Source organism: Belonocnema kinseyi, chromosome 8, assembly GCF_010883055.1.
Source record: "Belonocnema kinseyi isolate 2016_QV_RU_SX_M_011 chromosome 8, B_treatae_v1, whole genome shotgun sequence".
NCBI classification, from domain to species: Eukaryota; Metazoa; Arthropoda; class Insecta; order Hymenoptera; family Cynipidae; genus Belonocnema; species Belonocnema kinseyi.
Window position 1 is genome coordinate 104130891 of NC_046664.1, and position 27945 is coordinate 104158835.

The 27945-nt window shown below is 31.9% G+C and overlaps 1 protein-coding gene across 4 annotated transcripts; it reads left to right on the forward strand.

Annotated features, from left to right (window-relative positions):
- Window positions 1-3476: 3476 nt before the first annotated feature.
- On the forward strand, window positions 3477-27918 carry LOC117179175 (far upstream element-binding protein 1). 4 transcript variants are annotated; one of them, XM_033370899.1, is made up of 13 exons: window positions 3477-3808; window positions 4971-5049; window positions 5546-5740; window positions 11913-12042; window positions 13101-13427; window positions 14431-14656; window positions 14777-14983; window positions 15828-16205; window positions 16381-16501; window positions 18314-18478; window positions 18768-18961; window positions 22921-23208; window positions 27690-27918. In XM_033370899.1, the coding sequence occupies exons 1-12, from the start codon at window positions 3725-3727 to the stop codon at window positions 23179-23181; spliced, it is 2367 nt and encodes a 788-aa protein (XP_033226790.1). In that variant the 5' UTR covers window positions 3477-3724; the 3' UTR covers window positions 23182-23208; window positions 27690-27918. The 4 variants fall into 4 exon arrangements, with proteins under 4 accessions (XP_033226790.1, XP_033226794.1, XP_033226792.1 ...); XM_033370903.1 differs by having other exon boundaries at window positions 5546-5734; XM_033370901.1 differs by lacking the exon at window positions 27690-27918 and adding an exon at window positions 25484-26941.
- The last annotated feature ends 27 nt before the right edge of the window (window positions 27919-27945 follow it).

Genomic DNA, 27945 nt, shown 5'->3' on the forward strand with positions numbered 1-27945 from the left:
AAAAAACATAACCTCTAAATTCAAGCATCGAAACCTGGATACATTTATATCGTCTCCTACTATATTCGCACGGACATATCCCTGTGATAGTATTGGACCTAGTCTCGTTTCAGATCTGGGATCACTGACTCAAGGGCCAAGCATTAATTAGTTATTTTCACTTCGATATAAGGATTGAAGTTTTTGGACGAGAACCGGTTCTCGGTTCATGCATGGGACAAAACTTTACTTCTGTAATATCTTTGTAAATAATAATAATTATTATTATTTCAATAAATAGTAATTTAAAAAAAAAGAACATTTTTCAAATACAATTATATAGACGAAATTAGTTTTTACGAAGATATTTGGTACCCTAAGGGTACCTTTTCACGGAGGCCTATTTTGAATTAATCGACGAATGAATATTATTCATATGGTATGTTTAATTTCTAGCTACTTTGTTGGTTCATGGCAAATTTCATTGGTTGAGAACCTAGATATGAACTCGATGTGCTAAATTCATTAAATGATTAAGGCCATGTGACGAGTCTGTCACGTGACCAGATTTCTACCTTACCGCCCCTTTTTTTTATTTTCCAATTTATTTTCACACGAAACCCCACATCGAGTTAAAAATTTGGGATAATAAATAAAAAGCACTGATAAAGGTGGGTCTGGTCCTAAATCTGAATAATTATGAAAAAAGCTAAAAAAAATATTAAAAATAAGAAACTTTTTTCATAATTATACAAATTTAGGACCAGAACCCCCATTCTTAGTGCTTCTTGTTTAGTATCACAAATTTTCAACTCGATATTACGCTTCGTGTGAATATAAGTTAGGCAATAAAAAAAGTGTCGATAAGGTAGAAATCTAGTCACGTGAACAATTCATCACATGACCTTAATTCAAAACAGGCCTCCGTGAAAATGTACCCGGTAACAAACGTTGAATTCAGAAAAACTAAGAATTTGTATTCCTATGAATACGCGATTTTTCCTCCGCCTACAAATCCCTCAACGGGAACAGAAAAAGTGCAAATCCTATTCCTCTCAATCGACTTAGTAAAATTTGACGAAAGCATTTATTTAACCTTTTTATTATTAAATATTTTTATAATTTATAAATTCCAAAAATGTTCAAATTTATATTTATTTATATTTTAATAATTGATTTAAATGTCTTAAGAAATGCAGCAAAGAAATCTATGCAAATGTGCGAATTTAAATAATTTTAACTCTAGAGAGGCAGAGTTGCATTGGTGAGGATTAAAATGTTAGAATTTACATTCCGCATGAAGGAATTAAAACAACTTATTACACATATTTTGTGAACTTATTAGAAGGAATTAAATAAAATCAAAATATGATCACTTCTGAGGAATAAAAAATATCTCTGTGAGGTGCGTTGCCGGTACAATTAGAAGGAATTAAATATATTAAAAACACGTCCTCTTTGAGGGAATAGAAAACTGTGTGGCGGTCTCTATGGAAATAGAAGTGAATAAGTTTAGGAGGTATTTTATTCTTATTGTGGCATTTTCGACTGATGGAAAAATCGTGCATTCAAAATAATGGAATAATCTTCACTTTTGCGCTGAAATCTGAAAATATTCATTTTTCTCTATTCTACGCTTATTATCGGGTACCCTAATGGTATATTTACACGCCTGTCTTATGCAAACGGAAAATATATCTTCTTTTCATTCTACCTTTAGGCTCTTTTACACTTTCCGTCATAGACCTTTTCATTTAAGAAAACGACATTGAATCAACCCTGTTTAATGTTTCGAAAGGGTGACATTCCCCATTATTCACTTCAAAGACATATTCAAAACGGTGCAAGATGTAGTAAAAGTGATATGTAGGTGAGGTTATGTGCGGGCAGACATAACGTAAAAACATGAATAAAAAATATTTTCATTTCTTTCAGTCTCACGTATTTATAACAAACCATTTTTTCATCATTTGCAAATCATATTTCTTTTATTGTATGAATTTTCAGAGAGAAAAATCTTCAAACTAAAATAATCGCATTTGCATTTATATCGGTAATTTTCAAACTACACGTGAATTTCAAAAATGACATCCTATTTATAACGATAGATATCAATTCATTTGAAACTGCATTTCTTTAAAAATGCTTCATCAACCTTTCTTATATTTTTTTATCATTACAATTATTTCACTTTTATGCAAAACACTATTTTTCCATTGTTGAAACCTTACGATTATACGCGATGTAAGCGTAACCTGCATTCCACGTACCGGTCAATAAGTTACTGATTTTTTCCTTTGGTACACTGTTTTCTGCATTTTAACCACCCTTTTAACTAACAAATGGTCTTTTTTCACCTTTTTATGCAATAATTAGGCTCCTGGTACATTATATTCATTCACTTTTACATTAAAATTGGGTACGATAGTGTACATTTTACCAAAAATATGCCCTGAATTTTTAAATGCCCGCTAAGTGTCATGGCGGGGCCTAAGCTTCCGCTCTTAAATGAAAAGTACTGTTCGGTCTTCGACCGACCAACATATCGAAATATCCCTTCACACTTCCGGAAAATTAAGTGAAATCTAAAATATTTGAGTAACCTTTGAGTAAGTTTCAGAAAATAACTAAAATATAACTAGATTTGACGGAATTTTTCGGTGTGAATGGATATTCCGATATGTTGGTCGGTTAACGACCGATTAACGTAAGGTGTAAAAGAGCCTTTAGAAATAGCTATTAAAAAAAAAGTTATCAGTAATGTAATACTTATTACATGTTTAATCTTTGCAATTTAAATAGACCTACCCTTTTCAGTCCATGTCCAGTTAAAAAAGCCATGGTCACTAGTTGTGCACTAGCATTAACGTGACAATGCCTGCATTTATCTTATTCTAGATTTCTCTCTGTCCGTGAAGATTTCCCGGTTTGGTGAAAAATTTTGATTATAGAGTGAGATAAATGCATGGCATCTTTACGTGGTAGAGTGAGAGGAAGACTCATTTTCCGTCTGCAATCAAGGGAGGTGAAATAGACCGTCAGGGTGGCGTCCCATGATTGCAGAATTGCGTAATGCGTTAATTCACTAGACATTTTAGCCAATAATATTCTCCTAATTATCCAGAGAAACACTGTGATTGCCTGAAATATCTAGTGATTTGACGCAGTACGCAACGCAATTCTGCAATCATGGGACGCCACCCTGATACCTAATTTTGAAACTGGACAAATTCGTGATATTTGAATAGATGAATTCAAAATGTAGGTAATTAGATGAAAACAATATTTGTAAAATAATAATATATATTAGACGGTCAAAATGAATTAATTTTTCATGAAAAAGTACATGTTGAAGAATATTTCATTGTTAAGTTACAAGAATTTGAAAAGTTTTCTGGCTTTACTCTCTCCTCAAGCGAGAGTTTAAGGAACTAATACAGGAAGAACTGTCCATTATATTTCATTCCTTTCTAGACTCTGTATACTTCGTGTCTGACGCTTGCACCGCCTTCGCCTTCCTCAGCCGTCCCTTTTGCGAATCGTATTCTTGTCTCTTGCTCGAATGTTCGTAAACTCGTAAACCAGATTTGTGGAGTGCAGTGTAATTGAGCACATTTCGAACATTGGTGCAAGAAACTTCAAGTGCGGTAGGGTTGTGTGTAAAAACGCCCAATTGCTTTTGAAGAAGCTCGCCGAGGAAACAAAGTTATAGGTGGTGTAGCGTTTAACCCCTTCATGGTTCAACATGAGTGATTATTCAGCGGTCGCTCCGCCTCCAAATTTCAGTCAGAGTTCCGCTTTTGCGGCTGCCTTGCAGCGCGCCAAACAGGTATTTATGATATTTTGCAACATATTCTTCTTTTTTCCTTGCTTTGATCACCACACGGTACGCCGATAATTCACGCAGATTGCAATTCGGTGTCCTCTTTTCGACGGGCGCCAATGTCTGCCATGTCCGCCGTTTCGGCAAGTTAAGTTCCTCTCACAGTCCGAATCTTCCCTAAATTTAGCGTCGTATAACAATTCTTGTCGTATTTAGCAAAAATTGGAACTGGATGGAGATAAAAATAAAATATTTCACCTTTTAAATGCACTTATCTTTTTAGAGTATTTTTTGCTACGATTCACTTAGAAAAGCGTTCGGCTTTTTGGGGTAAAAGTTCATGGTTGAGTACTTGTCTGAAAAATGGAGGCAAACAGGAAAGTTGAGTTTGTAAATAGAAAACGAGAAGTTCGCAGAAACTTCGGAAAAAATTAGGTTAGGGAATGAATTTTTTTTAATTTTCTTGGTTTTCGTAAGGTTCCAGCACTTTAGTTGTGATATTTCATTTACAACTGTGATTGATTCCTGGAGTGGAAAGTTTTTTTTTCAGATATTACTGAAAAAATTAGTCATGGAGTTGGAAAATAGAGACTCAAATTGAAAAGTATGACTTATTTTGGATACATCCAAAGTTTTTAGAATTTTATATTTCCAATCTAACATTTGATAAACTGACGAAGATGAAAGTAATCGAAGTTTGTCATTTATGTCCATCAGATTCAGGAAACATTAAAAAGGTTTAAGCATACAGGTTTAAGAAAATAGTTTAAAAAACTATAAAATGTATAAGAAGTCTAGATTCAAATTTAGAAATAATTTCGATCATGAAAGAATCTATATTGAGTGCGATGTAAGATTTAAATAAGTCCAAATTGCCAAAGCAAAAATATTGGTAAATGTTTATAATGATGGTAATTCAAACTTAAAAGAAAAGAAAAATGAAAGCATCGAAACACAAAAATTACCAAGTTATAAGTAATGCGATTCTAAATTAATTATTAGGATCAATTTAATTTGTCAAAAATGTAATTTTAGAATCATAAACATAGAAATTTAATCAATATTTTTTGGAATAATACACGAAATTGTAGAAATGTGGTCTATTACTTTAATGAAAAGCTTGTCCGAATCTATGTTTCGTTATGCGTTCTTCAAATACTAATTACAGATTGCAGCGAAGATCAATCCCGGCGGTGGTCAGAATAGCCAAGACGGAAAATTAAAACGTCCCCTGGAAGATAGTGCAGGTAAAATTAGTAAAACCGAAGCAAACTTAACATACATTTTAATTGATCGCATAAACATTGCACAATATGTTTAAGCCTTAAGTCAACATAAAATTGATATCGATAGTTTAAACAATATCATGTGTCCATGTATTAATATATGTATTACTTTTTTATACTGAGTACTGATGCCATACTGATGTAAATTTTCTCCTTTTAATATATGTCTAACCATATGAATTATTTTTATGCGTTATTATCGTATTTACATAATAGTTTTTTATTTGTCCGTTTATCTTATTACAATCTGTGATTCTTATTTTATTTATATGATTGAAAATGTGCCACTTGTCTGAATTTTGTTTAAACCATATGGATCAATATATTGTGTCTATGAAAATTTGTACTCGTGTGAGAATTTTAATTCTTGCTATGGATATCAAAAAATGTATGATCGACTTGTATATGCATTTAAGTCTAAGAGCGTCCGGCATCCCCTGTTTTATTGTTTTTGTAGAACCTGAAGCGAAAAAAATGGCAGCATTAGTAGCAGATCCTATGATTGGTCTCCGTGGAGGACCAGGAGCTCCTATGGGTGATCCGAATGTTCAGTCTAGATCTGCTGCTCAATCACCCACAGCCCCACTTGGTCTGGGTGGTATTTGCAACGAAGATATCAGAGTTCCTGACAAAATGGTCGGCTTGAGTAAGTGTCAGTGCCATTTTATGAAATATACTTTCTAGAAGCTCGCAACTAATGCGTAGATTTAGAAGTTTAGGGTTGCCACTGTGTTTTTAATTCAGAAAAAGTCAGAACTTATTTTGAAATTTAGTGTTCTTAAAAACAGGATCTAAATTATCAGTATCTCTAATTATAACCTAAAAAAAATGTAAAGCATAGAAAATTTGGAACATCAAAAATTGATGAAATTACGAATAAGAAAGCAAACAAGTTCCCATAATTTTAGGTATTCGGTGTAATTTCGTCCAATTGGTGGAAAATAAAATCATTTGAAAATTGTAATTCTGTATGCGTTACAACTTCTTAGTATGAAGAATTGCTTGAAGAGGAGAAACTATGCAAGAACAGGTCACTATGGTGTAGGTCATTTGCATTTATCGGAATTTGGTATTAGAAAAAAAAATGTTAGGGATAAAATAAATTATTTTTCGCAAAAAAAAAGCAACGTGGCTTTCACTTGAACAGCTTCTATGGATATAACATTTTTCTTGTTAGGTTTCTGCTTTTTAATCAAAGTTTCGGTTTCAGTGAAGAATATGTTTGAACACAAAGGCTCTTCCGTTTTTTAATTTCCTTACACTAAAACTTAGACGTAATTAGTCCTGACTTACCTCGTTCTAAATGTATGAATAGTAATATTTTTCAAATAAAGAATGCATTTGTGCAATGATGTTTCATTTTTGTCGGTTGGCGAGCTTTTAGTTTCACGAAATAAAATATAATTTGCAAAATTTGATTTTAGTGTACCAGATTGACTTGATCAAAATTGGATACTCTAACCTCAGATTCTGGATAATTTATTCAATTTCGTGAAACTGAAAGGCCTTCAACCGAAAAAATGATTAAACATAATTACGCAAATGCACTCTACAGTTAAAAAATATTACTATTGAACATCTATTCTAATATCTACATATATAATTCAAATGACCTACTCTTGCAGTTTCCCCTAACGTTTATGCCAAATAGTATAGCCTCAACGCTTGAATATTATCTTCTTTTTTTTTACATTTGTATTTCAATTTTTCAAATTAATTTACAATTAAATGTTAAATTTATTGTTTCAAGCTAACAGCTTTCAGAGATACATTTGATCAATCTTGAGATTGCAAAAATAATTTCTGATTATTTCTGTAATTTTTAAGTTTCAGTACAAAGATGTAGAAAAATGACATTCGTTCTGTTTAGTTTCTTAAATGAATGTAAAATTAATTCTTACAAGAGTTTTGTTTTCCTTTTTGAAAAACTTAACAAAACTAAAGTTGTTTTAAGTAACTGTTTGTCTTTTTCTTGATCCATGCACACAATTAAAAAAAAAGAACTCTGAATTAATTAAGAGACTTAAATTTTGAACCTACCTTCAAGTATTTTCGATTGTATCATTTAAACCGTGCTGTAAAGAGGGGCCTGACGACTTACATTTCAATTTTGACAATAATAAAAAGAGAGAATTCAAAACGATTTTCCTGAATTCCGACGTTGAATTTGCATTAAAAATTGGAAAAAATATTTCTTATGCAGGAAAGGAGATCTAACTAATGTTTCTGTTTATACCCCGTTCCTTCGATGCAGAATGTCAATGTCTTACCTGGAAATAAATCAAACCTAGTTTTTTGGTCAATTCTATTTCCGAATATTATTTAAATTTTCAAGTACCGATTTTCGACTTTTAAACTAAAAATTTTACGGAAAATTCCATTTTTTTAAAAAGCCATACTGCTTATTTTAAAGTAGGTCTAAAATTGTTAAATTTTTATCAAAGTTTCTCATTTAATTTCTAAAATTGTGAGTTACCAAAGAAACGTGATTAGAAAAAAACCTCTTTTGCAAACAACTTTCAGATAAAATCATCTCCGCCGCCTCGTTTATCATCATAATTTCCATTACGCAATTAAGTAGCGGACATAATATAATATGCTCTCTGGACGCATTTATTTTCATTTTGACCAAAACATTACATTTCTAGGCCCCTTTTTGACAAACTGTATCATTTTGCAGCTTTTATATGTTTCGTTTTTCGAAGTCTATTACTTCAAAATCCATTTGAAAAATCTGAAGATAAAATAAGTACTTTTGAAAAAAAATAATTTGTTCAGTCTCATGCAAGTGTTCTTAATTCTTGAATTGGAAGACAAGATTCTTAACTTTTTTAATTCTATAATATAATTTCAAAGTTTAAAACAAAGAAAAAAGTTCGCTTGTGATAATAATTAACAATTTTTTTTAAATTAGGGCTTTAAAGTACTGAGATTTTTGTGATCTATGATTTTCCAGATTTTGAGGACTGGTTTAAAAAAAATGTTTAATGTTAAATGTTTCTATAGTGAAATTTGGAGTTTTTAATTTATATTGGCTTCATCGGAAATGCCTCAATCCAGGACTGGAAATTAAATAATCTTTTTTTTTCAATTTTCTTGAAGAGTGGTATGTAGAAAATATTATAAACTCAAGAAATATGACTTCTAATGAAAACATATTGGCAACCATGAATTTATAGAATATATTTTTTCCTGATATTAGGGACATGTGAGCGTAACTTCAAAAAAAAAATTACATTTTTTTCAAACCTAACTTACGTTCGCACGAAACGCGATATCAAGTTGAAAAATTGGGCAATCAAATAAGAAGCACTTAGAAACGTTTGTCTGGTCCTTAATTTTTACTGTTATAAACAATTTTTTTGTAAAAAATTATTTTTTCTTTCATAATTATAAAAATGTATGACCGGGCAAGCGTTTCTAACCGTTTCTCCTTTAATTTCCTAAATTTTTAACTCTATATCGCGTTTCTTCTAAACATAAGTTAATTTGAAGAGAAAAATGTGAAAAAAATTGTTGGGGTTACGCTCACATGGCCTTAAATAGTTTTTAAATTCTCAGAAACTTTATTTGGGAAATAAAATAAATTTAGGGGTCGTCGCCAACAAATTGTGAATTTAAATCCCGGACGTTTTACCCATTTCCATGATATAATCGATTTTTTAAAAATAAAACTAGAATGAAATGAGAGTGAAACTCGGGGTAAGTATGGGAACTTTTGTATTGGTAATTAGTTCCGCTATAGATTCTGCTTTAAGTTCCAGTTTTAATTTAACTTCATATATTATTACACTTTTGAAAGGGTTTCACAAATCATAAAATGCGTTTTTAGAAAATGAAACAGCTTCAGATATATACATATCCGCAATCTTTGTTCACAGCCAATATTCTAAATTTCACAATTTTTGTCAGCGACCCTTTAGCAATTAAAAAAAGCTTACAAATTTTCGCAAATAAAATTTTTTAATATTTTGTTTGTAAAGTTTTAATTTTTAATATTCACTCATAAAATATAACTGATTAAAAAGTAAATGATATGAAATTTTCATTATTGTATTGTAGTACATGAGAGTAAAAATCATCAGCATTCTGAAGTCAGGAAGCCATGGATTTTCAACCAAAAATAGATATAAACATACCAGAGATAGTTTTTTCACGCGAAAGCAGAAATTAAAAAAAAGTGAAGTGTCAAATAGTATCAAAATTGTCAGTCATGCGAATTAAAAAATATAAGGTCTGACGTGAAAACTTTATATATCAAAAATATAATTTTATCAAAAAATCATAAAAGTAATGGAATTTTCGATATGAAAAGGTTTATACAAAGGTTTTTATTTCTAAACAAGTTAAGAAGAGAAAAAAAATGAAATTGACTTCTTTGACTCGTGAAAATAAATTGCAGGATTTTCTCACTTTCGTTTCAGTGTCAAAAGATAATTTAAGGTATATTCACTTTTTTAAAGTGTCAGGGAGAACATGAATTTTATTTGTAATTGTTTTCGTGATCAAAAACAAAATAAATTCCATTCCAATTTCTTTTCATAATTCCAGAACAAAATGTTGTCAGTAACGTTTTGTTTTAAATCTAAAAGCGAAAAATAAAAAATATACTGCAGTCTTTGTGGTCATTTTTGGGAAATTTAATTTTCGATTCGGAAACCTTCTTCAAAGAAGTTAATATTTACTACTTTTTTTGATTTCCAAAATTTATAAGATATTTATATTCGTCACAGATATGACACTGAAGTGAAACGTACGTTAGAACGCATTGGGTTTATGTGAATTTAAACCTGTGCAGTTTTCATCGATTCTCGGTTTTTTTGTTTGTTTCATGAGGTTTTATTATTTTTTTAAATTGAAAATTCCACTTAAAATAATAAAAAATTCAAATTTTTAGGTAAACGACACAAAATACGATAAAAAGTCCAACAGCAAAGTTTCGTCCATCAAGAAGACCTGAATAATTCTGTCGTGCAAATCGTAAAAAATTATTTGCATGTCGGATAAAATTCACCTGTAACTTTCATATCTGAAATCAAATGCAGAACGGCACACGTTGCTGGTTAAGTTTGTAACCTTAATTGCATGTGTCGTGTTGCAAAATGCATGTTTATAAACCTAAACAGAAAGAAATGCCTTCATGAATCTTATTTCAGATGCGAAAAAATGACTTATTCAAACTGCAGATAAGTCTTTCACCATTTGCATGGAAGAATTATCTTTACCGTTTCTTTATAAGGCGTGTAGTTTAGTCTTATAATTTGAGTTTTTACATTCTTATTATTCATAATAGAGTTAGTCATTAGGTTTTTTTTTTAATTTGTTTATTTAATGGGTTTGTTGCATATTTTGAAATATATTTTTTCCTGCTTGAATCGAAATTAAATGTATTAAAAGTTGAACATTAATAATTATGGGAAGTTTTTCAAAATAAGTTTGAATAGCATTGCTGATTGAGCCAGTGTCGTAAGTAAACATCAATCTTTTTTTAAGAAGGTCCTAAAAGGTGTTAAAAAGGCCTAGAATTTCACTAAATCTGGGATTTCAAAAGTTTGACTTGTGTGAATGTGCTAGAAGTCGACATGTGAAGAGTCCCCAATTTTTTCCCCAGCTGCCAATTATTGGTACTTTGTTGATCAATGCAGCAACTGCCTACCATTATTGTGATTAGTTCAGCGTTTTGCAGGATGCGACGTTTTAACTTCACCGATTTGTTTACAAATTTTTTTAATATACTCAAATTTTTAGAATGTTATGTATGACATATTTAAAAAATATATTATCTAGAATTTCTGCAACAAGCCCATGGTATCGCGTTTTTTTTCTCGAGTTTTTCAGCTGTATGTTAAAAGTCAATATAAAGTGCTTGTATTTCTACAACTTCATCTAAATTCAGTTAATGTCTAGATTCTTAAGCGTAAATGTCATGTCATGTATGTGAAGATCGAGCGCAGGGCGCGAGGTATATTCGAACGACCGTTATCGTCAGCGTGAGACACGATATGCGCTGAAACTTCGCGCGGGGCACGCAACGTGCGAGAAGAATGTGCCTGTCGCAGGCGAGCAGATTTTTTAACCTTCGGAAACTGAAGTAAAGTTGTAAGACACTCATTTCATTTTTGACAGGAAAACTTAATTGGAAGAAACATTCTAACAAGAAATTTCTAGGGGTTCCTGAATATTACAACCTAAAATAAAAACTAATGAAAAATCTTACCTTCACATGAAATTAAAAGGTTTGAAATTGAGAGGTGACATCAATGAATTTTCAATCTATAAAAATCTTCATAATAGCAATATTATTAATACAGTCCTGAAATAAATCAACGAATGTTTGAGTTTCAACAAAATTATCAAATGAATTTGTGCATATTTACTTTAAAATTCTCGTGTCCTACAAAAATTCTTCATCTCAAAAACTTTTTTTGTATAAATAATTGTTTGAAGTTTGAAAGAAAAATGTGTGGAAGATTTAAAGAACAAAAAAAAAATATTGCGCATTTTGACATATTTGGGCATATTTTTACTTGGTGTGGGGGTAAAATGTGTTACCTTATTTTGCACCAAAGGATATAATTTCGGACGTAATTCAGTGCTAGAAAGAAAATTGGCAATCATTTGTTGTTAATTTTTAAATGGGTTGAAATTTCAGTGTTGTCTCTCCAATCTACACTTTCATAACCAAATATTTACCTTTCTACTAATTTGCTTTTGCTCTCACCTGCCAACATTAATTCACCCCTTCCAATCCTAAAATCCAAGCTTATCTAGAATTAGCGAAACCCCGATAATCAAAAAATTAATTATATTTCTTGTGTTTACAGTAATCGGAAGAGGCGGAGAACAAATAACAAGGTTGCAAAGTGAAACAGGCTGTAAAATACAAATGGCGCCAGAAAGCGGTGGGCTGTCAGAGCGAATTTGCTCGCTTACCGGCTCGCGAGAGGCTGTCAAGTAACTTATTTTTTTCTTATTTACTTAACCCGTATAGTTCTTTGTCCTGTCGAATACAATCTATTTGTGAAAATTGTGACATTTTACCGACTCTTCATTTTCATATGTCACGTCCATTATTTTCGTAGTTTCACGTGAAAACGAGATACTATTTTCATTAGAGACCACACGTAGGAATTTTACGTTTTTAGCATGACGACAGGTGGTAACATAATTTTTCTAAGCCGGATAAATGAGCCAAGCAAATCTGCTATCCTCCTTATTATTATAATAAAATCTCACTCATATTTCTGAATAATCTTTTCTCATGTTTTACGTTTTTTTTCATATGTCAAATATTATGTTTGAATATGTAACCTGAATTTTACATAACTCGAAAAAATTTAAATTTATCGATATGTTTATGTTTGTTTACTATCTGTTTTATAATCTGGACGTTGTAATGAAAATGTTATTAAAATGATTTCGTTTCTTTTTTCTTTCGAATTCAATGAAACGTGCATAGCATGGTACAAAGATTACCATGGTGAGAGTTAGATTTCGGCGGTTCGTCGAGATTGCTATTGACATTGAAGAATATTCTTCTTGTCCTGGATGTGAGTACAGGACTCGAAATCAATTTTTTTATTATTAATTGAACTGGGGATATCGGTCTGTTAAAATTTTTGTCGTTTTATCAATTTGTAATGGTTTCGCATTTACTAATAGTTTTTTACTTTTACTAGGGTGTGGAGAGAGAAGAAAGAAAGGAGGATAGGATATGCATGGGGATTTGTTGTTCGCAACAGGAAGACAATTAATGTATTGTCTATTTGAAACGTTGTGTTTATTCGTATCAATGATTTTTAAATAGGACTTTTTTTAAGTTTCTCATATTGTACGATTATTATTGTCAAACAAATGTGGTGTATCAGTTGTCAGTTGCACTTTGAAGCACTATAGACATGTATTTTTATTATGTGTTCCAATCGATTCGAAAACATTTGTTTATCGACTTGTCTGCCCCAAAATTGTATATCTCTTTATTCTATGGCGCGTCTTGTGTACGTTTGTTTCAGTCGAGCAAAGGATCTCGTACTGTCGATCGTTAATCAACGAAGCAGAACCGAAGGTGGGCCTGGAGAAATGAATTTGAGTATTGGTGGCGGAGGTGGTGGCGGCCCTGGAATTGGGGGTGGAAATGGAGGTGGAGGTGGTCCTCCAAACTCATCGCCGGCCCCAATGATGGGCCATCCTGGATTCGTTGAAATCATGATCCCGGGACCCAAGGTTGGTCTCATCATTGGAAAGGGGGGAGAGACAATAAAGCATCTGCAGGAGAAGTCCGGTGCAAAGATGGTCGTAATTCAGGAAGGTCCTTCTCAGGAGCAAGAAAAGCCGTTGAGGTTTGTTTACATTTGGTTCCTTGTTATTATTAAGCTTTTCAAGTATCTGTCTTGTTGATATTACAGTAAGAGCTATGCTTCTGAATAATAAGGGGCAGTAGAACATTGTCTCTTGGCGATTTGTCATGCAAAACGATTAGTGTCTTTGCATGATTCACAAAAATTGATGTACCTGAAGTTCCGAACGTTCAAATGAACGAAATATTTTTTCCAATTTCTATTTTACCCATAAATATTTTTCAACGATAATTTAAAACACGCATTATGATTCTGTTTCAATAATAAATTATTTACAATATAAATGAACAAACATTTGAGCACTCTTTCTGATTTACAGTCATCAGTAAAAAATTTCGTTCATTTGAACGTTCAGAACTTGAAGCACATCAAAACTTGCACTTTTCAATACTAAATTGCCTACTTTCTATATTGGTGAAAGAAAATTGTCGTAAAAATACTTTATTTCTGAGGAAATTGAAAAATAATTTAGTAATATTTTTAATTTTACAATCACCTTGAGTTCTTGTATAAAATCTACTAATATTGATTTTAATGGCCTTATTGGCTAAATTCCGAAATTGAAATAAAAAAAAGTTGAAACAGTTGATAGATTTCTTGGCACGGCGCTTCTACCAAGCAGTGACTGTGCATATTTAAAAATGTACAAACCCATTTTATTTTTCAACCAGTTGAACCTTTAAGTTTGAAATTGCGACGTATTCATTTTCAGGATTGAACACTTTAAATTTATAATGGTAGTTGTTTAGAATTAGGTTTTAATTTGAAAATGCAAATAGCCAGGGCAAAGGTTTAAAATCGGCAAAGCCCCAGGAAATGACTGGGAATTTCTTTTTGATATTTGAACATCAACCATATTCTGAGTTTTAGCTTAACACGTAGCAGAGTTGTCTGCATTCTGCTCTATTTCTCTTACACATTAAAAAGAAAACCATAGCTTTGGCTCCAATTTTCTTAAAATAATTGTTTACCTAATGTATTGTAGAATTACTGGCGATCCTCAAAAAGTGGAATACGCCAAGAACTTGGTCTATGAACTGATAGCAGAAAAGGAAATGCAGATGTTCCATAGAGGGCCGAGGGGTGGTGGTGACAGAGGAAGCGGAGGAGGAGGAGGTCCCGGAAGTTTCAACAGCGACAATGGCAGTGGCGGTGGAGGCGGTGGCGGTGGTTTCAATCACGGAGGGCCACCTAATGGTGAAGGTGTTGAGGTAACCACATTTCTAAATTCTTATAAATTTAAACATTCATTTTTTATTTTTTTAAAGTCCTTATCAGCCCAAACTTCAAAAAACATAAATTTTAATTATTTATCTTGTTTTTGAAATCAGGTACTTGTGCCACGAGCTGCAGTCGGAGTTGTAATTGGGAAAGGAGGCGACATGATAAAGAAGATTCAGGCTGAAACTGGGGCCAGAGTTCAATTTCAGCAAGGAAGGGAAGACGGTCCTGGGGATAGAAAATGTCTCCTATCAGGAAAACCTCAAGCAGTGGAACAGGCTCGTCAGCGAATTCAGGAACTAATTGATAGTGTAATGGTAAACCTACGTTTCTTTATGAGAACAGTCGTGTAAGTTAACACTCACCCTGGAACACGATTGTTTCTCACAATCGTAATGTCGAAATATTTCTCAATCATCCTGCACTGGAGAATTTAGTTTTAATCCATTTTTATTCCTTTTCAATAATATAAACTTGAAACATTCTAGTTTTTTAAATCACATTTGTGTGTCGCACTCTTCTGAGCATTATCATCTCGAAATATTTCGACAATTCACGATCAACAATATATGAACTAAAAATAAAAATTGGATGTAGAAATACGGAATTAACTGACCTAATAATATTGTTTTCACCCAAAATTTGTATTTGTAATTACTTGTTTTTTTCTTTCTTTATTTTTCTCTTCACGGGTAAGGTTCAGTTTAATTGCTTTCAGACTCAAAGTATTTGTATGTTTCAGTGATATATTAAACTGCATCGGCTCTTTGAAAAAAATTCCAGATTGACTAGTGAAAAATTCTTGTACATTAAAAATCTAAATATATCAAGTTTAAATTACTTCAGATATATTATTTCGTATCAAGCAGTATTTTCTTCTGCTGTTAGTAACGTTTTTAGAAACAATGATATATACTTTTTCCAAGTCGTTGATTAATATGTTTTATTTCACACTAGGAAACATTTTTGTTTATTTTCTTTATCAACTTTTATAAATTTTGCAGTTTTACTTATTATTATATTCTGAAACTAGTGTAAATTAACAAACAAATTTTTTGTTCCAACCCCGTGAAATCCTACACATTATTCTTTATTTTTCACTTTAGTTAGTATTCATTCTTATAATAATGCGAAATTTTGTTTGTTTTTTGTTGTACACAGAGGCGAGATGATAGTAGGAACAGTATGGGAGGTGGCAGAAATGGTCCTCGAGGAAATGGATTCGGTGGCGGCGGGCGACCGAATGAGTATGGTGGTGGTGGTGGCGGCGGCGGTGGAGGCGGTTGGGACCGACGCCAGGGCCAAGGTGGGCCTATGGACAATAAGGTTGAAACAACCTTTACCGTACCTTCCACCAAATGTGGAATCATCATTGGAAAAGGAGGCGAGACGATCAAACAGATAAATATGCAGACGGGTGCACACTGTGAGTTGGACCGAAGGAACCAGAATAACGAAAATGAGAAGATCTTCATTATTCGTGGAAACCCGGAACAGGTGGAACACGCTAAGAGAATATTCAGTGAGAAGTTGGGAATGGTAAGTCTTTTAATAACCTTTAAAGATTAATTCGAAGACCTTGGTGTTAATATTTAAAAGAAGTATTTGAATTTCTAAAGTTGGCACCGTTTGTAGAATTTAAAAAATTTAAATGGTTAATACAAATTCAAATGTTATTCTTTTTTTCTCACTGTTAATCAAAAAATAATTTCAGGGTCCTGGTGGTCAAGGCGCACCCTACCAAGGCGGTCAAGGTGCAATTGGATACAATCCAAACTGGAACGCACAACCAGGTTATCAAGCTTGGCCTAATCAGCCTCAACCTAACGAGCAAGGTAACTTTTTTAATCAAATATTTGAAGAATGATATGATGCTGTTGTGGGCGATACTACGGCAGAAATTCTTAAGAATGATGACGAAAATTCGTTTTTTCACACATATGCAAAACCCTTGTTTGTCTATCGTTTCCAAACATCGAAAATGGCCGGTTCTGCACTGTACGCGAAGTAAATGAGCAAAATCCCTTATATTGGTGAGCAAAATGCTCTCTTTCGTTGACAAAACGTTTTGAGATTATTGCAATGTAGCGTCGTAAAAAGTTACTATCTTAACATCGTGTTGAGTCAGAGAAATTAGGTTCGATATATGTAAACGTTCGATATACGAGGGCTGATGAGTGAGTGCTCATTGCTCGTTTGGCCTCTTGTATCGAAATTTACTAATATGGAAATAACAGAAGAAAAGGTCTGATAAGTCCAGGATGGTTTCATGCCAGGAAGATCATATTTTCGGATCAGATAATTACCATGAGAATGATGATAGGAAAAAAAAAGAATGAGACTGAGGCTGCCTTTGTGTGTATGTGCGTGCGCGCGCGCGTGCGTGTGTAATTTTTCATTTTGTTACCGCCATAACTTTCGAAAGAAATGTCAAATTGGATTAACCTTTGGTATCTTAAATTTAAAGTCAAGTTCGTTAGTCAGCAATTTTCAATAAAAATTCAAAAAGCGAGAGGAGCCTGTTGAACAGTTTTGACACCACTTTTTTTCCTAGATATAATAATTCTATGTACGGTTATTAGTAGTACTTAAAAAGAAGAACAATTTCGCCTTATGACTTTTTTGTCAAAAGAGTTATTGGAGTTATAGCATTTACAAAATTTAAAAAACAAACAAAAAAATGAAAATTAACATTTTAAGCCAAACAACGCTTATTGTGAAAAAAGCTCAGAGGAAGCAAAACGTTGCATGTGGAACGCCCTACAAAATCATAATTTTTTTATTTTTTCTGGAAAATCAAATATTCAAGTTTTTATTGTACAAAAAATAATTAAATATAAACAATTTCATTTTAAGGTCAAATTATGCAAGATACTGCAAAATGCGAATCGACAAAAATAGAAAAATTAAATGCTTAGACGAACGACACAAACCACGAAAAAAATAAAGCGAAAAAATTTGTTTATCCAAAAAAGAGCTACACATTTTGTAGGAATCATTCTTTAATAGGGTGCGTAGTTTTTGCTTCATTCGTGAAAAATAAATTGACAATAAAAAAAAAATACATTTTTGAAAAAACGATGCAAGATACGAAAACGGATGAATTGGCAAAAATTATGCATTCAAAAAATATCTTGTTGTATATGTGGTAAAATATTAATGTAAAATGTCTAATGAGTGTTCTCAAAGGTTGTGTTGTAGAGAAAACGCTGATTGATAAGGGTGAAGAAAATTGTTCAGATGGATTAGTCACATTGAGAGAATGGATAAAAGTAGTTGAAAAGAAAAATCGTTTATATGAACAGAAAATTCGCTAGGAAGAGATTCAACGAGGTGTTGGATGTCTGAAATGAAAGGTTTTTGGAAATTCGTGATCCCAGGTGGAAGTTTTGCTTGGTGGATGTGATTGAGTAAAGTGTATGGCTCTTCCTGTTGGTTTATTAGTCGATTTTTGTTTATGTGTGAACTGTGATGCACAGTCTCACAGACTGATAACGAGGTATTAGGTAACGAGGCTTGAACTGAACAAGTTTACACTCACCCCAAAACAAATTGGCTTAATCGTATGATCATAATTATGATAAATATTGATACCAGTGAAACTTGATATGTAACATAATATATTAACATCGCAATATCTTTTCTAGGAGGAAATCCGAATCAGGCCCCAGTTCAGCTGAATCCTCAAACTGGTCAGCCGGATTATAGTGCACAATGGGCAGAATATTATCGGTCACTTGGAATGCACCGGGAAGCAGAGATGATCGAGCAGCAGGCCAAGCAAGGAAAACCAGAGCTTAATCCTCAACAAGGTAAATTCGATACCTCCATGTTATTCTCTCCAATCTGAGATTAGCAGTCTCAACTCTTGAATCTCGTTTTTTTCTGGCCTGTAGCGCTACGTGAACAGAGTGGCGTTAGGGGTCAACACAAAACGAGATTGGAGACTTTAGACTGCTAACCCCAAATTGGAGAGTTTAGCCTAGAGATACGGAAATACGTTCCAAACAAATTACAAGGCCTATATTTTCTAAACGTTCACTATTTCCCTTTTCGTGAACACTACCGAAAAAACTATGTTTGATTCTTATTTTTTTGTAGCTGCACCAGCTCAACCAACCCCAGCGCCAGGTGGGGCTGCCGGACCTGCCCAACAACCCCAACCTCAACAACAAGCAGGTGCCGCACAAAATGGAGCTCAGGCTGACTACAGTGCCCAATGGGCAGAATATTACAGAAGCATCGGCAAAGTCAAGGAGGCTGAGGCTATTGAAGCGCAAATGAAGACTGGAAAGGTACAAGAAAATTTTATATTGAACAGTTTAAGAGTATTCGATCAAGTAGTCAATGACTATGAAAACCAAAAGAAGAACCTGGCTCTATTTTTCACTACTTTTTATTATGAAAGGCCTTGGTTTTTGCTTAGGCCAAGTTTTTAAATATTTCTTCCATAATTTATGTGATTATTTTTATATATTCACCAATTTTACGTTTTTTCCATTCAAATTGAATTAAAAAATAGAACCTTCAAAATTGAGTAAATGCAAATTCTTAGAATTGAAAATTAAACAATTTTGAAGCATTTAAAAAAATTTTAAATCAAAGCTATATCATTAGGTTCGTATCATAAAATTGAAAAATTTGGCTTCAAAAACTTTTACACACTTTTAAAAAAGGTTGGGAAATAAATAGATTTTGTGATATTTTTTTAATTTTCTCTTGGAATTCATTACAAACCAATCATTTAAAATTGTTCCATGAATCTTAAGAAAAAAATATTAATTCTGAACCAAAAATATAGTATGTGATATTTCAACCAAAAGAATAAAAATTTGTATCAAGGTCAAGAAAAAAGATTAATTTTCTGTCAAAAAGATTGACTTTTCAACAAAGTGCATCCATTTTAAGCAGATAATTGAATTTTCATTCCATTTAATTTTATTTTAAAAGATTAATTTTCAGCTTTAACGATTTCAATATATTTTATCAGTTTTAGATGGTTCCCCCGGCTTTTTTTCTACAATAATAAATATTTTGTCTTAAAAATTTGGGAAATGATAGCGAACATGCTAACGGACGCCCCCACAGAATTTTTTGTGGGTTAATTAAAAAAAGTTTTAAGTTAGCAAAATGTGATTAGTTTGTATGGCGCTTAGGAATTAGTATCGATTATTCAGTGTTAGATTCCCCCGGTTTTTTTCCTAGGATAAGAAATATTTTATTATCAAAATCTGGGAAATGATAGCGCACATGCTAATGGACGTCCCCGCACAATTTTTTTGTTTTTTTTTTTCATAAAAAAAATGTTGATATTGCTAACAACTTGCGTGTATATTTCGAGGTTATGTGTGTTAGAAATCACCAGAGCGTTACCTCCAAATTAGACAATATTTTTGGCCGAAAACTTTAGACTTACAAAAAAACATAGTAACTAATCTCCCGGAACTTACCTTGTTTTCTGGCAATCAAAAAGTTTATTTCGTAAATAATTTCCAAATTATCGAAAAGGCTGAGATGAAAACGACGTAACCTCAAAATAATACATATGCATACAATTTTTATTTAGCACAATAAATTTTGTTCGTTATTATCCCTCAAAAAAGAGCCCGGGGAAGTCCGTTATGTTATTTTATAGCATCTCCGAATTCAGTTTTTAAAAATTTGCATTTTTGTGGAAAAAAAGCAGGGGGAACTATACCCCATTGACCACACGACGAAGTATCACATGCCCTTAAGGGCATGCTCTTCGTGACCAAACTAGTCCCCGGTTATGAGCAATTTTTTTGGTGTTCACTGTGTCCACACGGATTGAGATATCGTGTTTAAAATTTGACCGATTATATAAAAAGCACTAAAGAAAGTTTGTATACATCAATATGTTTATAGTTTTAAAGAAAGTTGATTTATAAATCGATGAAATAGGATATTACCATTCGAGTTATAGCACTTTGCAGATAATTGTTGGTTTGATGCATTTCGGATTTTTTGGTTCGCGTATATTGAGCACTGACATCAATTTTGGACTAAATCGTCTAAACCTTAAAAAAAATAATGTAAGCAATAGAATTTGCACATTTGTTGCAAATCAACAAATAAGTATCTGCACACACGTAAGCTATAATTATTTTTTGAGCATTTTTAGCGATTTCTAGCGGAGAAAAAAAGAAACTTTTAACCGGCGGGGCTCAGCGTCGGATTCGCCTTGTCTTTCGCCCCCAGGCGAAATTTTATTATTATTGGTTTGGTATAACTTAAATTTGTTTCACATCAGTAACAAAAATCCATAAGAATATATAACCATTAGAAAAATTCCATTATTTTCTGAAGATGGACATTTCTCAAGATGGGACTTGGACGGATTTTCGAGTATCACGTTCTAAGATGTTCCTTGATTTTTTTAAATCGAGGCATCTACTTTATCGATGTTAAAAGTTTATTTCCTATTCCTGTAGTATTTTACTAGAAAACTTCTTCGTAATTATAAATATTTTGATGTATGCAAACGTTCCTTAGTGCTTTCTGTATAACTTCCTAAATCCTAAACACGATATATCAATCCGTGTGGACGTAGTGTGGACCGAAAAAAAAATCAAAATCATTTCATTCTCCACACAATTTTATGAATGAACTTAGGTGATCTCGCCTTTATCGACGTACAAAGTTTCTTTTTCTCTCCGCTAGAAATCGCTAAAAATGCTTCAAAAATAATGATAGGTTACGTGTATGCAGATACTTATTTGTTGATTTGCAACGAATGTGCAAATTTTATTTCTTACATTAATTTTGTTTAAGGTTTAGACGATTTCGTTTAAAATTAGTGTCAGTGCTCAATATACGCGAACCAAAAAATCCGAAATGCATCAAACCAAAAATTATCTGCAAAGTGCGAGAACGCGCGAGAAATTTTGAGAAAAATTCGAATAATAAGAGATATTTTCAAAGTTCGAAAAGATACAGAAATAATTTTAAACGTAAGAAGATTTCAAACAGTTTAAAACAAAATGTAGATTGTTGAAGATTTCGAATCTAGAATCTTTTAAGATAATTTTTGTAATTTTGTAGATTTTTTTCCAAATTTTAGGAAAAGTTAAAAAAAAATTAAAATATGTTGAAGGCTTAACAACATTTCAAAACTAATGAAAAATGTAAACCTATTTTTTAAGGTTTCAGGAAAAATTTGTATGAATTTTTTATTTTCAAAAATTAATTTTAAGGTAATATTTTTTTAAATTTCAAATTATTTCCTGGAATTTCAAAAAACAATGCAGAACATTTTAGAACAAAAATTTTGAAATTTTCCAAGATAAAAAATTTTTAGAAAAATGTCGCTCTAGTGTTCGACGAGCTTTTTTGATAGGCTTCGATCAATAACTCGGGCAGTTTGGAAATTGAGTTGGAACGATACCGTTTTTAATCTTGGGTATTGTGCAGTACCTACCGTCCATTTTTATTTACAAAACTTTTTAAAATAAATATTACACGCCACAAATACATTTTTATGTGAAAGCCTTTTAAATTAATGTCAGGCAATATATTTCTGTAAATATTGATGGATGCTTCTAAGCACACTTCAGAAAAAATAATTCAGGTTAAAAGTGTTTATTTAACAGTAGTTATTTAAAGGTTTAGTATTCATGTTCTCCTTAGCGAAAAGTTACAATTTTTATTCAATCCTGATGATCAAGAAGGCCTCATTTTATTATTTGACGGATTATCTAAAATTCTATTTGGGTTATATTAATTGAAATTTAAACTATGATTGTTTATAACAATAATAACTGTATGATTTCTCAATTAATTTTTTAAAATAAGATCAACCCAAATAGAAGTTTAGAGAATCCTTCGGAGCATAAAATGAGGCTTTGATCATTAGGGTTAAATAAAAATTGTAACTTTTCCCTAAACAGGAAGGAAAAACGAAACCTTTAAATAACTACTGTTAAATAAACAATGATTGATTTTGAATTAAATAGAATTTAGAAAGTTATTTGTAAGAAATATTATTTGATTTAGTTGCTTTAAACAATGAAGAACATAGTTTTCTATAATTACGGGTGTTTTTAAAAAGAAAATACGAAGTTTTTGTTGAGAAGGAATACCTTCGATATTGTGTGGTTATGTTAATTTCATCATTTCACGAATTATTTTTAAATGTTCAATCTTTGTTGCGATTCTTTCTACCACCAATGTCCGTGATTTTAATTTAAATTGAAAACCTAGGAATTTTTGTAATTTGATTTTAATATGTTTACAGGTGGCAGTGCCAGGTAATCAAATGGCTCAGCCACAAATGCAACCAGCCATGCAGGGACAGCCAGCTGGGCCACAAAGTGCGACGCCGAATGCCTTTCCACAGGCCTATGGGAATTATCCGGGCATGAACGCTGGCGGCGCTCCTGGTTATTATGGAGGTGCTGCCAATTCAGCAGCCCAACCCCAAGCAGGACAGCAAAATCCGTCTTTTCCAACCGGATATCAAAACTATCCTTACTCCCAGCCAAATTCCGACAACTGAACAGAGGGACAATGACATAATAATTCTGTAAGTGCATAATCGATTATAACTTTTTAGATCAGAGATGATGTACGTCTGCCAATTGAAAATAAATTTTTATTTATTACTCTACTCTGGAAATGCCTGGAATTTTCAAGTTATTTAGATATTTTCCTAATTTTTTTCATGATAAGCATGATATTTTGTGTCTCGCGGAATAACTAAAATATTCATTGTTATTTTTTATGTTGAAGGAAGTGTAGAAAATAGCTTTAGAAATTTATATCGTTTGTTATATAGGTTAATGCATATGTATACCTTTGGTAAACTGTTTTCGAAAAGGTATACACTACGGACGGATTGTATCGGACCACTAGCCAGGTGGCCTCTTAAAAATTAGCCTTGACTTTAAAACGTGATAGAGTTGCCCAGAATATAGATCCAAATATTGCTAAAAATCTATTATAAATCGTATGAAATACTGAGTTGCGTGAGCCTTATTTTAAGTAGTCTGGCCTAGTGAATATTGAATTATCACCTGAGAAAGAAAAATCTAAAATTTTGATTTTTAAGGAATGTGGTACTTCAATACTCACAGTGACGAATTCATTCAACTAAGGCTCATTTAACGCAGAATTAAAAATATTTCCATCTGTTATGTAATTTAAATATAGTCTCTTAAAAAACGAAATAAATCTCTTCCTATTTCCCATTCGTTTTCGAAGTTAAAGAAAAATCTTTTATTGTCGTTGTAGTAACTAAAACTTTTTCTTGATTTATTTTTTCTATCAAATGCTAAGGGAAGGTCTCTTTCTTTATTGCTTTAAATTTAAGACGCAGAAAATAATTTTGCTTACACTACTGTTGTATTAAAAGCAAAACTAAAATTAGGGAATTCTCCATAACAAACGATTTCAATTGTGCTCCAGTGTCGAAAACAATAAGATATTCATACTTATTAGAATATTGCTCTGGTTTTAAAAATAAAATAAAAATGTTGCAATTCTATTTATTTTTCAGAAATACATAAATCAACAAAATTGTTATTCGTCTTCGTTTCTCGGTTAGAAAATGAGACACGAAGTCTTTCATTTCGATTTCAAAAATAATTTATGCAACTTTTTCAATAACTTTTCAAAAAATTCAAGTCAGTTTTAGTAAAATTCCTTTAAAGTTCAAAATAAGTTTTTTATTTACTTTCATTTATTTTTACAGACAAAAATAGGAAGAGACTTTTGTGTGTGTGTGTTTTTTTTTAAACTGCAAATTGAGTTTCATTCTCCATATAATAATGTGTTACTTGGAATCATATGAGCAACTCAGTTTCCGCATGTTTGTGTTTGTTCCTGAAACTTTGGGAAATGGTATGAAACATAAAAATATGCAAACGGAGGTGCAAATAACGTATTTCTAGTTTGAATAATTTAAAAAAAATAAGTTCAGTAAGGTACAAATTAATTTTTTCCAAATATTTGGACAAATAGGCTATTTTCCTTCGTTTTCATATTTGTTGCGATTTCCCAACGTTTCATCGAACAAAATTTATTATTATGGGCAGAGGCACTTTAAAATTTAATTGCTCATATTGTAAGTATCACAAGTCTTCGTCCCTATTATTTTTGATAACAGATCGAAATTGAAAGAAACATTAGTTTGTCTGTAATCCTAGAAAAACTGGTTGATATTAAAAAGCACTTAAAATAGATTTGGAAAAAACTAGATACATGAAAACACTAGGCATTTGTTGTCAGTTTGCTTTCATTTTCAATATACATTGCTTATTTTTAAAAATCAATAAGATAATATAATAATGTTGTAACAATAATAACATTAGTATCAATAATCAGATCCTTCATAAATCGTCGTACATCATCTTATTTGTATTGTACTTTTCAAAGTCAATTTAAAATCGTGCACAAATTCACCAAACACTTGTTTTATATATTTCTTTTGTATTTTTATATGCTATTGTTACGTCTTATGTGTTTGAATATTTGTTATTATTTAAAATGTTGTACTTGTGATTACCAATTGCATAATCACGTTGTTTTAAATTGGCTTGATTCTCGACGTGACACACGAAAAATCAATGGTGTAAGAAAAACATGTTTCGTTCGATGTATATTTACCGCACCTCGTTTCAGGAAATATACAAATATTACTAACTAAAACTCGTCCACGATTTTTGCCTCTGATATGATTTTGACTCGCATTATTATCAAATTCTCGTAGCAAAGGAACTCTTACGAATTAGACACAATAATTTACACCTTTGAAATTTGTGGCGAACGACTCTCGTGCAATAATCGTTTGTTTATTTCAGACGATTTACAGATAGCTTTCCAGAGGGACGCGTTTAAAGTCTACAGTACCTATCTTCGTATAATGTTTCCATTAAACCACTATAATTGACCGCTTTATAAAAACCGCAAGCATCTCAAATCACCGATAATACCGAACTCTGTTTTATTTATAGTATACTATATTATATCGTTTGCTTTTTTTTATATATATTGTAGGATATCCTCTATTTCTGATTATAAAACATGAAAGATACCCTGAGACAAAATTTATAGCGTAAAGCAATATCATCATTATATCCGCCTGTGTTCCATTTACTCTTATCGTATGTATGTATTTGTATTCCATGATACATAGTCGCTAGATAAGTTTAGATTAGCAGGTGACAATGCTGCCGAATGAAGAAGAACCTGGAATCGTCAATAGTGCAACTTCGCACATCTTTTTTCAACTCTGAATCGTTATCAGAAATGCGTTTCTTAAGTATCATTATCAATCTCGATTCCTAATTTTTGTTGCCAGTTATTAACACCATTTATCTTGATGAATTACAATATATTATTTGTTTATCTACAAGTTCACGAAAAGTTTTATTGCCTCCAAATTGTTGAGGTCTCCAACTATTTTCATATTTACATATTAGATTTAAGAAATTAAGCGACATTAGATGGATGTCTCCTTGTATCGGCTATATCAATTATTTTAGTGTATAATCCTGGTGTATCGAACATATTACTCGGTTCGTAATACATAGTATTATTATAACAATGCTAACATAGATATATAACATCTTTGCATATTTTTCGTCGCTGGATTCCGAAATGATTTTAGATCTGGAAGCAGCCACTTTATAGATGTGCCTGTTAAAAAAATAAATTACAGGACGGGATCCAACTTTAGAGGAATCAGTACCAAGGAATTATTCTTGTAGTCACTCTCGGTACGAAAATGTAGACGAGGACCTAGAGATTTGCGACTCGAGTGAGTAATCTGATTTCGAGATTTTTTCCAATCATGCTTGATCTGCATAACAATTTAAAGATGAACAATTATCGTAAAAAATGTGTGTTTAGGTTTTGAAATTTGCATATTTGTCATATTACTTCTTGATTTCGATGCCAATGTCGTGTATTATATTGTATTAAGTGCAGATGAGTTACTGAATTTTTTGAGATGGCTTTAAGTTGAAATTATTGTGAATTATGAAGACTTGTAAATTTTAGGACCTTACTTTTACTGGAAAAGATTAATTAGTAGGTTCCCATCATCTACGCTGATACTGGCTGAATCAGTCTTTACGTAATAGGCCATGGAAAGGAATGTTTTCGGGTGACGACAAAAAAACTGTTGTTCGGTTCCAGGAAAGTTTATGAAACGGTAGGATAACTGTGTACACTTTGAGATTGAATGCTGCCTTGGTTTCGACGATGCATTAATTTTTAATTTGTACTCTTAATATAACTACGAATTGAGCTTGAAATGTTTTGTTTTTTATTTTTTTATTGAAAACAGACTTCACAGTCTGTCACCTATGCCCCCTGTTTTCAGGGTATCTAATCGTTCACTTTCAAATAAAAAATCTTTTTAAATAGTCTGAAGACTTGAGCAACTAAATATTAGGTATGACCATTTTTATATAAAAACTTTTAAGTCAGGTACACAATTTTAAATTCAAGAATAGGCTTCTGATTTGATATCTTACCATTCTGAATTTGAAATTTTTTCGAATTCAGAAAAGTTCGACTTTAATCTGCCTTTTTACATTTTAGCGTCCATCCTGAGTTTTATTTTGTGTCATTTAAAAGCACTTTGTATATTTTGAAGATTTTCCAGATAGTTATTTTAATAATAAGCATTAAAACATTTAACTAAATTATAATTTATAATAGTATTTGAATGTAGACTTCAGAATCGAAATAATTTCGCTTTAATAATATTAATTCTTAATTGCTTAATTTCATAAGTTAAAGTAAGTAAAATTGAAAGGAAGGATTTTGGGAGAATCATCTACAATAAATGGTTTACATATCACATTAGTTTATTGTACCCTCAGAAACGAAATAAATTTGACAGATATAATACAAATAATAAACAGTTTTATAAATGCGCTACGTAATGCGAGATTTGTAAGTCAATTTCTGTCCGAAAATTTTCAATTTCTTTGTAATTTGACTGAATCAGTAAAATTTTACGTCGATCAATAAAAATGTGCTAAAATATCGTTACAGGAAACGCCATTAACAGAGTCAAAAACCCTGACTGGACGAATCGAGTAGACAAGGAAGAGCAGATTCAGTGTAAATACAACCTGCGTCTTCGGTAAAATATCGCAAAAACGACGTTTTGTTAGAAAAAATTTCAGCTCAAAGTCAATCTGATTCCTAAGACCGTTAGAATTAAGAAAAATGCATGTGCATTAGTAGTAAAATAAAGCGCTAAAGGATTGAGTGTGTAAAATCATTTTTTTTTTTCTAGTATTCCAGC

Coding starts and splice junctions, on each gene's coding strand:
- LOC117179175 (XM_033370899.1), top strand. CDS start 3,725: ATGAGTGATTATTCAGCGGTCGCTCCGCCTCCAAATTTCAGTCAGAGT. Junction 3,809..4,970: donor CCTTGCAGCGCGCCAAACAG/GTATTTATGATA, acceptor TACTAATTACAG/ATTGCAGCGAAGATCAATCC. Junction 18,479..18,767: donor AGAGCTTAATCCTCAACAAG/GTAAATTCGATA, acceptor ATTTTTTTGTAG/CTGCACCAGCTCAACCAACC.